Raw genomic sequence first — 14,067 nt, 5'->3', positions numbered from 1 at the left:
ATCAAAAGAAATAAAGATAGCATTCTGTACTTATATAAACACACTATATTGTACATTATATAACCACAGAGGGATCATTAACACATGCATGGCATGGTTTTTTCCCCCTATGCAATTAAGAACTCGTTGGGGTTTTTTTTTTGAGCGCGCGCCGAACGTTTAAACGCAGTTGTGCACGCGGCGGCCGGAAGGCGGCGCTGCAGAGCGCGTGCACGCGTCGGGGCTCGTGCGCTTTTACGCTTCTCCGTTCAGAGAGCGAGGGCTTCGAGTCGTTTCAGAGCGGAACCAGTCAGCCGAGGAGGGTCACGCCGGTGCTCGCAGATTTAGAAACACTGTCAGCCGTGCGAGCGCGCGCAGCACGGAAGTATCGTTTTACCAGAGCAGCGTTACCGACAGCTGTCTGCGGGGAAGCCGTGTTTCCATCGCCTTTTAAAGGAATGCGCGTATGAAGGGGGGAAAAAGCTCTTCCGGTAACCGCGTGTTCACCTGCACAACCGCGAGCTCTTTTAGAGGAGAACCGTGAGGAATCCCGTCGCGAGCGTCATCTCCAGCAAGGATTGCGTTTGTTCAGCGCGTGAGCCCGGAGTACAAGTGATCATCCCGTCGCTCATCCGAGGACCGACGCGGTAACCAAACGTCACCACCGGGGTTTGCTTCATCAACACCGGAGAGAGCGGCTCCCGTTACATTTCTACACTTCAGAGGAAACTAAACTATACAAACACACACCGGGGAAAATGCCGCTCGCGCAGCTTGCAGAGCCATGGCCCAAAATGGAGCTGGTGCAGCTGGAGACGGAGGTAAGACGCTCGAACCCCGTGCTGAGGACATGAATGGTTTCCACTGATACAGTGTCGCCATTAACCCTTAACCCGGTCCAGGTAGCGCAGCTCACCTGGAGCCTTTTAGCTGCGATGCTAACTCAGGTGGTCGGTCAGGGGTTCTGTCGGTGAAGATAAAGAACATTCCCAGGACTGCTCAGCGTTCCAGACAGGATTTAGCTCCTGGTACAGATAGCTCGGGGGTTCAGGACGCAGAAACTTTCCCCCCAGAAATGTTGGAGTAGGACACACACAGGACTTATTATTATTATTATTATTATTATTATTATTATTATTTTGTAATTCAGTGGTACAGTACGGGACAGAAGGTGGGTGTGGTGGTGCTTAGGGGAAAATATACATATAACTACACTCAGGGGGAAAAATGAGTTCCAGCTACACTTTCAGGAGGGGAAACTGTACTAACTATACTTTCAGGAGGGGAAAAGGGTACTAACTACACGTTAGGAGGAACAAAAGGGTACTAACTACACGTTAGGAGGAACAAAAGGGTACTAACTACACTTTAGGAGGAACAAAAGGGTACTAACTACACTTTAGGAGGAACAAAAGGGTACTAACTACACTTTAGGAGGAACAAAAGGGTACTAACTACACTTTAGGAGGAACAAAAGGGTACCAACTATACTTTCAGGAGGGGAAAAGGGTACTAACTATACTTTCAGGAGGAAAAAAGGGTACTGACTACACTTTCAGGAGGTAGGAAAAAAGGAAACTAACCACTTTCAAGAGGTACAAAAGGGTACTAACCACACTTTCAGGAGAAAAAAGGGTACTAACCACACTTTCAGGAGAAAAAAGGGTACTAACCACACTTTCAGGAGAAAAAAGGGTACTAACCACACTTTCAGGAGAAAAAAGGGTACTAACCACACTTTCAGGAGAAAAAAGGGTACTCGAATTACATTCTCAGGAGAGAAAAAACAGTACTCGAACTACATTCTCAGGAGACGAAAGGGTACTCGACTCTCCAAAGCCACGAGCAACACTATAGTCAGATTGTCTCTGGATTTGTCGGTAGACTCTGTTTTGAAATAAAACTTGGGATCGATGGGAAAGTGAGTGTACTGAACCTTTTTAAAATGTATGTAGTATTAGTGTTAATGGTTCTGCTGGTTCTGGGAAGTCTGTACAACGTTCTGTATGCTTGGCCAGCTGTGTTTGGGTGTTCTCGGAGTTGGAGCCTTTTAAACACTTCCTGTTCGCAACCTCATTCCAAACAAACCTGTTTATATTTGGTGCTCAGCCCCTTCAGCCTACTCACAAATGGCTCAAATGAAGTGTTGTGGTGTGAGTTAGAGGGATTGTTTATGAAGGCCCATCTTATTTTTGGTACGTTAATGGATTCAGGCCTGTACAGTCCTCTGTATGATCATTATAAAACACTACAGCGCCGACTCATATTGGAAAATGGTCAACTCGGGGTGGGGGGTCGGGGGGGTCAACGCTCTGGTAAAATCCTACAGTGTAACAGCACATCCAGGTGTGATACATTTCTTACATACAGTATACCACAATGCTGTTGAATTCTCAAATCTGATTGGTCAGAAGGTGCAAGGCAAACCGCAAATCCCCGTGAAGTGCCTCAAAACGTGCAGCGTGATTCGATGTGTTGAGGTAATTTCCACTGAAACAAGGAAGTCAGGGCGGGACATATCGTGTGGCTCCGCCCCCTTTTAAAATAGCCAATATCGTTTATCCTACCCCAGAGCCCGGGCTAATCCGTACTTGACCGTTAATACCATGGGTTTTTATAATGTTGGGGGCGGGACGCTTCAGACTCTAGAGAGCATTTGATTGGACAGGAAGTCTGATGAGAAGCTGAAGTGCAGAATGATGTCATCAAAATTGTGGATTCGTATCGGTGGTAGAGAGAGAGAGAGAGAGAGAGAGAGAGACTGTAAATTTTGAATGCATAGTGAATTTTGTCGTCGTTTTGGAGCGCACTGGCTTATAGATAACCTTAAAGCAAGCGTATTCGTACTAAAAGCCGCAAAACTTCCATTTTGAATTCACGGGGACTCGTGGGCTCGTTCAAGTATGTTATCGTTTCTATAGTAACCATTTTTCACAGGGACTTGTTAATGGGAGTTGATATGGTGTCGTTTTCTCTGTGAACTTCTGTTGTGTTTTACACCACAATAAAACCGATTAAGCGTATAAGCTGTAAACAATGTTTATCTGTCGTAGCATAGATTTTTTTAAATAATTTATTTTAATACCGCCAGCATTACATGTAACTATAAAATGAATAAAAACGTATGATGCATCGTTCTTTAATAAACAAACGGTTGTCGTCAAATGGCAGGGGTAGAAGAGGAATAAAATGATGTGTGAAGGGGATGTGCTGTTCTAGGAAAGTAATCGTCTTTAGGGAAGTAACTGTGATTTGTGGAAGGCCGCGTTACTCCACCCCTTCCTTGATTAGTTTCCTCTAACAGCGCATCCGTGTGGATGGAGATTTCTGAGCATTATGTTAGCTAAATTATGCGTTTGGATTGGGGCCTTTGTTATATTGCTCTCTCAAAGTTCAGCGTTGTTGTAATGATTAACTAATGTATTGTGACGTGATGTTATGTAGAGGCAGGGACTCACTCGCTCTCAATCACTATATACACACACACACACACACACACACACACACGCGCAACCAGTCATAAACTGATAAGTGACACAATGACTGATGCGCTTTGTGTGTGTGCGCGGTGTCCTGGAACAGGAGAAATACTTGTGGAGTCTCTCTATCTGCTGCTGATGATGATGATGATGATGATGATGATGATGATCTGCAACAGCCATGCCTGCGTGAATCTTGCCAACAGTATAGCTTTAGGTTCTTTTAGACTGCTGTATATTTGATCTGAAATAATCTCACTGTCCACCGTCCTCTATCCACTGTCCACCGTCCTCTATCCACTGTCCACCGTCCTCTATCCACTGTCCCTCCTTCCTCAATCCACTGTCCACCGTCCCCTGTCCACTGTTTCCTGTCCACCGTCCTCTATCCACTGTCCTATATCCTCTATCCACTGTCCCTCCTTCCTCAATCCACTGTCCACCGTCCTCTGTCCACCGTCCCCTGTCCACCGTCCTCTATCCACTGTCCACCGTCCTCTATCCACTGTCCCTCCTTCCTCAATCCACTGTCCACCGTCCCCTGTCCACTGTTTCCTGTCCACCGTCCTCTATCCACTGTCCTATATCCTCTATCCACTGTCCCTCCTTCCTCAATCCACTGTCCACCGTCCTCTGTCCACCGTCCCCTGTCCACCGTCCTCTATCCACTGTCCACCATCCTCTATCCACTGTCCTATATCCTCTATCCACTGTCCCTCCTTCCTCAATCCACTGTCCACCGTCCTCTGTCCACCGTCCCCTGTCCACCGTCCTCTATCCACTGTCCACCATCCTCTATCCACTGTCCTATATCCTCTATCCACTGTCCACCGTCCTCTATCCACCGTCCTCTGTCCAACGTCCTCTATCCACCGTCCACTGTCCACCATCCTCTATCCACTGTCCTATATCCTCTATCCACTGTCCCTCCTTCCTCAATCCACTGTCCACCGTCCTCTATCCACCGTCCTCTGTCCAACGTCCTCTATCCACTGTCCACCGTCCTCTGTCCCCCGGCCTCTATCCACCGTCCACCGTCCTCTATCCACTGTCCCTCCTTCCTCAATCCTCTGTCCACCGTTCTGTCCACCGTCCTCTATCCACTGTCCCTCCTTCCTCTATCCACTGTCCACCGTTCTGTCCACCATCCTCTATCCACCGTCCTCTATCCACCGTCCTCTATCCACTGTCCACCGTCCTCTATCCACCGTCCACCGTCCTCTATCCACAGTCCTCGATCCTCTATCCACTGTCCCTCCTTCCTCAATCCTCTGTCCACCGTCCCGTCCTCTGTCCACCGTCCCGTCCTCTGACCACTGTCCTCTATCCTCCGTCCTCTATCCGCTATCCACTGTCCACTGTCCTCGATCCACTTTCCTCTATCCTCGATCCACTGTCCTCTATCCACCGTCCACTGTCCACCGTCCTCTATTCTCTTTCCACTGTCTTCTATCCACCATCCTCTATCCTCTATCCACCGTCCACTATAGGGCAGCAGTGAAGGAGACACTGCAATGAATCCAAATACATCCTCACTGTGAATAAAATAATAAAAAAAATTCTTATTTAGGGAGTGAGTGAGGGATCTGTCCAGCCTCTCTGATTGCTTGTGCTATTCTGGTGTGTGTGTGTGTGTGTGTGTGTGTGTGTGTGTGTGTGTGTGTGTGTGTGTGAGAGAGAGAGAGAGAGAGAATATGTGGGTGGTTGTGTGGGTGGCTTGCTGTTTGTGTAGATTATTTTAAAGTAGGTACAGTGTAGAGAGAGGGTCATCCAGATCTCAGACGTATTCATACACTGAACTGTTCTTTCTTTTTTCTTCTCTTTTTTTTTTAAATTCCTGTCTCCGGCGTTCTCTCGCTCTCTGTCTCTCGGTCTCTCTGTATATATAATTTTTTTTTTTCTCTTTTTTTCTCCTCCTCCCTGCTTTGTCTCCCGCCGTGGAAGACCGTTACCCGTACAGATTTGCAGAGCGCACCATGTTTCGTCTGTCGTGTTTCAGTAAGGGAGTGCTGTGTGTTTATTCTTCTGCCAGATTTAAACACACACGCATCTTTTCGAGCTACAGTGTTGTCACTATATGACCAGCTAATATCAATAATGTGATTCGCAACAATACGGTCACACTGACTACGTTCACATGGACAGCAGTAATCGAATTACTGACCTTATTCTGAATAAGACAATATTCTGATTAAGGTGTTTACATGAGTCGCTTTTATGTTTTACATGTTATAGAACATGGAGCGATTAACGGCACCCGTCATTACGTCCGACGTCCCTCCAGAATGTCACGTATCGACACACAGTTGGTCTTCGTTATGGAACCGTATACAGTTTTGGGTGTTTCATTTTTAATTTTACGAAAACTTCGAGCGCGGTTAATTATTTGTCGTGCTGTACGTGCTAATAGACGACTGATTGAAGCCGTGGGCTGCGTCCCAAACCGTGTACTTACCGTCTGTAGTAGCTGAGATACATGTATTTCTCCTACTATATACTGTAGCAGGTAAGTACGCGGTTTGGGACGCAGCCGTGCTCTCTTGTTTGCCGTCAAACGGTCGAGCGCTGCCGTGCGTGTACGTGACCTGTCGCACAATGCGGTGAAAACTCTCACACGACGTTAATAGTGTGATTAAGGTGTGTACGTGTCTGTAATACACGTCCATAATGCGACTAAAACAGGAATACTCCACACGTCTTAATTCCATTTGTGTTTACTTCGCGTGATTAAGGTCATCAGTAATCACTGTTTCCATGCCAGTTTCTTAATCAGATTATCATCCTCATCGGGTTAATATCGGATTATTGTCGTCCATGTGATGTGTGAGAGACTGGCTTTGAGTCCAGGATGTTTGTTAACCCCTTTATTAGGCCTGATGTTTCACGCTAAACGTTTGGACGTCACGTGAACACGTACGCTGAGAAAAATGGATAGAAAAGTCTCATGATTGACTGCAATGGGAAGAATAGATGGACGTGGAAGTATTTTTATTTATTTATTTATTTATTTATTTATTTATTTAATAAACGGGAAACTACTTGAATTGGTGAAATCGCAATTGCACGAAATAGCTGTGTACGATCTTTCACCGTGATGTTTGTCGGTAAACGAGACCTTTTAGCTGTACTCGTGTTCGACGCACGTGAACGCACGTCTCTACCTGACGACGTCACGTGACGCGTCTCGGCCCTAATCCGAATATTGCGGAGTTCTTTTTGACTCTGTGTTCGTTTCAGTGATGAATCCTCGAGCGAGCGATTTTTACACCGTAGTTGAGGAGAACTCGTGGCCGTGTCTCACATCCTCTCACTTTCGAAATGAGAAAGTTGGAGTGCGGAGAAAGCGGGCACGGAGTTGAAGCGAGCGCAGCCTGATGATGAGTATTCCTCTTGATCAGCTTTTCTATTAGCGGTGGTTTCCTCAGAAACGTGGGCCGGCAGACGCGCGCGCACGTTTCCCCCCGACGCGCTCGACACACAGGGAAGCGAATCACTGAGCCGAATTCCTCTGCAGTAGAATTTAATGAACCTTTTCAGCACGTCTGGTCTCCTGGCTTCTGAGCTGCGACAGAAATCGGTCTGCAGGTTGGATGTGGTGTGAGGGGAAAAAGCTCCTTTAACACCGCTTCAACACGTTCTTCGTTATATCCCTTTCTAACAGAGTTCATTAGGAAATATTGTGGGTGGGTATATAACTAATAACTAGTCGGAGAAGGGGGGAAAAAAGCGCTAGGTGGTACAAAGTGGCGCTTGAAAGTTTGTGAACCCTTTCGAGTTTTCTATCATTTTGGCATAAATATGACCGAAAACACCATCGGATTTTCACACGAGTCCTAAAGGAAGATCAAAGAGAACCCGATTACACAAATGAGACGGAAATATTATACGTGGTCATTTATTTATTGAGGAAAACGATCCAATATTACATGTCTGTGAGTGGGAAAAGTATGCGAATGTCCAGGATTAGCAGTTTAACTTGAAGTTGAAATTCATTGGGATGACAATCAGGTGCGAGTGAGCGTCCTGTTTTTATTTAAATACGGGGATCTGAAGCAAGCAGGTCATGTGAGGGAACCCACCGACATCCCAGAGTCGAAGCTGTTCTGTACCGAGGAACGGGCTGAAACTCCTCCCAGCCCATGTGCAGGACTGATCAACACTTACCGGAAATGTTTAGTTGTAGTTGTTGATGCACAGGGGGGTCACGCCAGATACTGAAAGCAAAGGTGCACATACTTTTGTCGCTGAGAGATATGTAATATTGGATCGTTTTCCTCAGGAAATAAATGACCAAGTGTAATTCTTGTCTCATTTGTTTAATTGGGTTGTCTTCGTCTACTTTTAGGACAGATCTGAGAGTTTGAGGTGATGTTCATGCAGAAATAGAGACGTCACAGATGTTCATGCGCCGCTGCGCTGAGCGCTGTGCGCTGAACGCGTCCCGGAGGAGTCCTTCAGCCTCGTCCTGACCTGCAGCACCGTGAGACTCGCAGGGGGACTCTGCTCTGTACACCGTCACCAGAGAGTTCTCATAACCTGTCACTCAGCACACACACACACTCACACACTCACACACACACACACACACACACACTCTCACACACACACACACACACACACTCCCCTCATTTCTCTCCCTCTGGTTCATCTCTCATGATCCCTCTCTTTTCTCTCTCTCTCTCTCTCTCTCTCTCTCTGGTTCCTCTCTCTCTCTCTCTCTCTCTCTCTCTCTCTCTCTCTCTCTCTCTCTCTCTCTGGTTCCTCTCATGATCCCTCTCTCTCTCTCTCTCTCTCTCTCTCTCTCTCTCTCTCTCTCTCTCTGGTTCCTCTCATGATCCCTCTCTCTCTCTCTCTCTCTCTCTCTCTCTCTCTCTCTCTCTCTCTCTCTCTCTCTCTCTGGTTCCTCTCATGATCCCTCTCTCTCTCTCTCTCTCTCTGGTTCCTCTCATGATCCCTCTCTCTCTCTCTCTCTCTCTCTCTCTCTCATGATCCCTCTCTCTCTCTCTCTCTCTCTCTCTCTCTCATGATCCCTCTCTCTCTCTCTCTCTCTCTCTCTCTCTCATGATCCCGCTCTCTCTCTCTCTCTCTCTCTCTCTCATGATCCCTCTCTCTCTCTCTCTCTCTCTCTCTCTCTCTGGTTCCTCTCATGCGCTCTCTCTCTCCCTCTCTCTCCCTCTCTCTCCCTCCCTCTCTCCCTCCCTCTCTCCCTCCCTCTCTCTCTCTCCCTCGCCCTCCCCCCCCTCTCTGGTTCCTCTCATGCTCTCTCTCTCTCTTCCCCCCCCCCCCCCCCTCCCCCCCCCCCCCCCCCGGTTCCTCGGACTGTAAAGTTGTGCAGTAGAACTGTAGCCTGAGGTTATATAATTCTGAGCACGCACTGGTGTAACAGGAACTGTTTTATTACGGCATCCTCTCACGGTTGGTCGAATGCACTGAGGAACTGCAGGACTATTTTCCGTCTCGTCACCATTCATTTTCCAGCGTTTGTTTGATTGTGGTTCAGGTTCAGGTTTAAAAGAACTATCTCACACGTTAGTAGTAATTTGGTCTATATGTAGACTTTGGCAGGTGCTAATAATCGATCACGTCTTGATCTGTAGCATGTTTTAAATGCTGGTTATAAACACGGTTTCATGTGTACTTTGATATTGGACGGAAACCGGATAGAAAAAGAGCAGGCGACTCATGTCGTGGTAAAAATAAACTTTGCATACTGTGCTTAATGATTTCTACATCCACTATTATTACTGCAGTTACGTCACTGGATGTTTTTTTTCTTTTTTTTTTTTTTCTTGATTCTTCTATGTGTATAATTTTCATAATTTTTATGGATGTTAAATGATCAGATACACACGTGAAACCCTTTGTTGTTAAGTGATTTCAACACTGAATCTTTGGACATTTAAAGTCCCCACAAAGTGCCCCGGAACGTGCAGCGTTATTCGATGTGTTCACGTAATTTCCACCGAAACAAGGAAGTCAGGGCGGGGCATATCGAGTGGCTCCTCCTCCTTTTTTAAATAGCCAGTAGCATTTAGCTTACGTCACAACCCGGACTAAACCGTACTTGACCGTTAGTACCGTGGATTTTTATAATGTTGGGGGCGGGACACTTCAGATTTTAAAGAGCGTCTGATTGGACGGGAAGTCTGATGAGAAGCTGAAGTGTAGAATGATGTCATCAAAATTGTCGATCCGTATCGGTGAGAGAGAGACTGTCAATTTTGAATGCATAGATCTTCTAAACGCAAGTTTGATCAGTTTTTGTCAACCTTAAAGCTTTTAATATTTATACTAAAAGCCACAAAACTTCCATTTCGATTTCATGGGGACTTTAAGGACTAAATGACGATATCCATCCATCTTCTATACCGCTTATCCCGCAGGGTCACGGGGAACCTGGAGCCAATCCCAGGGAACAGCGGGGTACACCCTGGACGGGGTGCCAATCCATCGCAGGGCACACTCACACACCCATTCATACACTACGGACACTTTAGACACGCTAATCAGCCTACCATGCATGTCTTTGGACTGGGGGAGGAAACCGGAGCACCCGGAGGAAACCCCCGCAGCACGGGGAGAACACACACACACACACACAGGGGAGCGGTGTGAATCGAACCCCCGACCCTGGAGGTGTAAGGCAAGCGTGCTAACCACTAAGCCTCCGTCTGCCCCTTAACGATCATATATTCTGATATAATAAATAAACAAGATAATTTGGCGCATTTTCTCCCAATTTGGTTCCCCACTCATGCCCACCCACTTAAGCTCTCTCCATCACATGATGGCTAATAGCCACACCTTTACCCCCATCTTCTCCAACTACCGGAGTGCTGTTTAATTCCACAGCCACCTCGAGTTTCAGCGCTCCGTCAGCACGATCGCCGTGATGGTGTTCAAATCAGCCGGAACTGAAATATTTCTCGATTGAAATACTGTGCCTCTGTTTTTACTCTACTCACAGCTGTATTTTTAGAAGGCTGACATTTGCATGGCTGCTGTTTTTTTTTTTGTTTTTTTTTCGTGATCGATCGGAGCCAGTCGCGGCATATGTCCCTAATGCATTAATAATAAATGATTTCAGTCTGCTGAGGCTTTGCCAGGAAGAAACTACTGACTCATCACCGACGTTCACAAACCCGGCGCGGTCTGTTTTCAGCCGTCTCGTCTCCCGAGTAACGCGGAGAACGCGTCCGGACGCGTCGTCTGACCGAAGGTTTTATCAGAGTTACTCTCGTTTTATCGTGGGTTCAAGAGAAAAGAGCTCGTGAAATAAAACGCGCAGTTTCCGAGCGCTTCACTTCCTGTCCCAGCAGCTCTGTCGATTCCGCTACCGTAACTCAAATCACAGGCCGACTTTAACGCGCTCGATGGGAATGTTAACGTTTCTATAGTAACCGCTCGTTCACAGGGACGTGGAGTAATGTCGAATAGTTGATACGATGAAGTTTTCTGTAAGGAGATGTTTTTTTTGTTTTTTTTTTTTTTGTTTTTTTTTTTAAATATAAACGTAGCCGTAATTGATTCATGCGGAGATGAGAAATGATTCAGTGTTTATTTTTCAGCACGCTCCGGGTAGTTAATGGAGTTTAAACGGTTTCTTTTGTGCGAAGCCAGAGTGTGCAGTGAGTTATCTGCTTAAGAGGGTTGTGCCATGACTTTGTCACGTTGTGTTTAATTAGACACGGGCCAAAGTCCTGTAGTAGTAAAGAATAGTGAAGCCTCCTGGCAGGTTGTGCTGTTACCACGGTAACACCTTTGCTTTCATGCTGTTATTGTGCCCTGAAGATCTGCGAGAATAAAGTGTGTGTGTGTGTGTGTGTGTGTGTGTGTGTGTGTGTGTGTCTTCCTGTTCTTTCTGAAAGGAATCAGTGAGGATGAGCTTCAGATATTGAGCAGTGTAGCCTTGAATTCTTTACCCCCCCTTACCCCCCTCTCTCTCTTGCTCTCTTTTTCTCTCTCTCTCTCTCTCCCTCTCTTGCTCTTTCTCTCTCTTTCTCGCTTTCTCTCTCTCTTGCTCTCTCTTGCTCTCTCTCTTTCAGGCTCTTTCTCTCTCTCTCTTGCTTTCTCTGTCTCTTCCTCTCTCTTGCTCTTTCTCTCTCTCTTTCAGTGTAGCCTTGAATTCTTTACCCCCCCTTACCCCTCTCTCTCACTTGCTCTCTTTTTCTCTCTCTCTCTCTCCCTCCCTCTCTTGCTCTTTCTCTCTCTTTCTCGGTTTCTCTCTCTCTTGCTCTCTCTTGCTCTTTCTCTCTCTCTTTCAGGCTCTTTCTTTCTCTCTCTCTCTCTCTCTCTCTCTCTCTCTCTCTCTCTCTTTTGCTTTCTCTGTCTCTTCCTCTCTCTTGCTCTTTCTCTCTCTCTTTCAGGCTCTTTCTCTCTCTTGCTCTTACTCTCTTTCATGCTCTTTCTCTCTCTCTCTCTCTCTCTCTTGCTTTCTCTTTCTCTTCCTCTCTCTCTTCCTCTCTCTCTTCCTCTCTTTCTCTCTCTCTCTCTCTCTCTCTCTCTCTCTCTCTCTCTCTCTTTCAGGCTATTTCTCTCTCTTGCTCTTTCTCTCTTTCATGCTCGCTCTCTCTCTCTCTCTCTCTCTCTCTCTCTCTCTCTCTCTCTCTCTCTCTCTCTCTCTCACTTTCTCTTTCTCTTCCTCTCTCTCTTCCTCTCTCTCTCTTGCTCTTTCTCTCTCTCTCTTGCTCTTTCTCTCTCTCTCTTGCTCTCTCTCTCTTGCTCTCTTTCTCTCTCTCTCTCTCTCTCTCTCTCTCTCTCTCTCTCTCTCTCTCTTGCTCTCTCTCTCTTGCTCTCTTTCTCTCTCTCTCTCTCTCTCTCTCTCTCTCTCTCTCGCTCTTTCTCTCTATTCCTCTCGCTCTGCGAGTGCAGCTTTTTGTGTGAGGGAATGTTTTTTCTAAGCGTTTTTGGACGGAGGCCCCAGTGCCAGAGGTCAGGCTGGAGCTTTGTTATCTGGGAACGTTTAGGAGGTGACTTGCTAACTCTGCTAGCTGATGAGGGAACAGTTGAGGGAACCACACTTCATCGCTGCTGTAACGTAACTCCAAGCTTGTCCCGGAGATGTTCCACAACATTAACCATGACTATAAACCGCTACAAATGTGCACCATGGCGTTCTTTAAGACAGAAAAATGGGGTTGTTGGTAAATTGCTGTGGTTCAAACGGAATGAAGCACGTCAGTAATAATCGACAGTGCTTCACACCGCCCCGCATCACACCGCCCCGTCGCTGATTTTTCTATATTTCTCTATACGTTATTCTCTTTTTCTATGCTTTGACTTACTCCTTATGCATACATCATCAGATTCCGATCTCGGATCAGCGCTTACAGGTGCTTCTCGACAGTGTATCGACCTGTGTACAGAGCGAGTGAGAAGACCGAGAGAACTCCCCAGTGCTCAGGCTCTTCAGGCTCTTTATAAAGATATAACCTCCCCATTTCCCTGTTTGCCTCCGCGTTACCGTCTGAAAGCAAAAAAACCTTTTAAAAATAGGATTTTATCGAGCGTTCTGCGTTGAAAATGATGTTTTGTCAAATGCCTGGTTGTAGAATTATCGCTGCCTACAGCAGGAGGGCTGTGTAGTCTGTAACGGAGAGCATGAAAACAGTTCGGTGATGTCTGTGTAAATTATTCGTTTATAAAGTGGCTTGCCTTTTTATTTTATTTATTTCTTTATTTATTTCTTCTAGCCATGTTCTCACTCTGTCCGTGTACACCTGTCGAGCATTTGAAGCCCTTACCTGCGAAATCAACTGAAACAATATTGGCCTGAAACAACGGATTACTAATAATACTGTAATAATGCTACTGTAAATAATAATAATAATAATAATAATGCTGTAAATGTGAGTGGCGATGACCAACCAGAACTCGATGACTAACATGTCCGACATCTTCCCTGCTAAAAGGAATGGCTATGCTTTGCCCATTTTGAACTCCAATCAAATGTATCCTAACTGTTTGCTAGTGGACGAGCGCGGCGGCCGAGGGCACCCGCTAGTGGACGAGCGCGGCGGCCGAGGGCACCCGCTAGTGGACGAGCGCGGCGGCCGAGGGCACCCGCTAGTGGACGAGTGAGAAGAATCCTCAAGTATCCCGATATGAGATGCTTGTCATATCGCCCAGCCCTACATTAAGGATCGGTCTGCCTTCTCTCTGTGCTGATTGGCAGCTCTAACTGAACAGGAGTGACCGAACCAGTGACTCTGTTGCATCAAGTCACTGCGAGTGCGGGGTCTTCCGAAAGGTTTTGTCTAACAAATGTCGCTTGCTCTGTTCTATCTGGAGAGAATACAATATAAAACCTCCCCCCCCCCCCCCCCCCCCCCCAAAATACTGACATGAATAATTAGCAACCAGATTTCATGGTCAGGGTTTCATTTGCGGCGCTTCATGTCTCTGCTCCACAATGTTTCACTATTACAATGCTAATTTCTCACCTCGGCGTCACCCAGTGTATTCATACTAGGGATGTCACGAGAACCGATACTTCAGTTCCAAGTCGGTACCAACCTTCTTAAAACCTGACGGTGCCGTAGCGTAGGTACCGGATTTAATGACGGTACCGAGGTTGCGATTCTTCCGGAACTGAAGGAGGCAGCAAATA

General features: G+C 46.6%; 1 protein-coding gene across 2 annotated transcripts in view; it reads left to right on the top strand.

Annotated features, from left to right (window-relative positions):
• The first annotated feature begins 246 nt into the window (after positions 1-246).
• Positions 247-14,067, top strand: part of rps6ka1 (ribosomal protein S6 kinase a, polypeptide 1) — a 94,924-nt gene continuing 81,103 nt past the window's right edge. For both annotated transcript variants that reach the window (XM_017476429.3, XM_017476428.3), the window contains exon 1: positions 247-800. In XM_017476429.3, coding sequence (XP_017331918.1) covers positions 738-800 — 63 coding nt within the window. In that variant the 5' untranslated portion in view covers positions 247-737. The remainder of the gene's footprint in view (positions 801-14,067) is intronic.

This window comes from Ictalurus punctatus, chromosome 9 (assembly GCF_001660625.3).
Source record: "Ictalurus punctatus breed USDA103 chromosome 9, Coco_2.0, whole genome shotgun sequence".
NCBI lineage: Eukaryota > Metazoa > Chordata > Actinopteri > Siluriformes > Ictaluridae > Ictalurus > Ictalurus punctatus.
The sequence above is the reverse complement of the archived record's forward strand: the minus strand, read 5'-3'. Positions and strand labels throughout refer to the sequence as shown.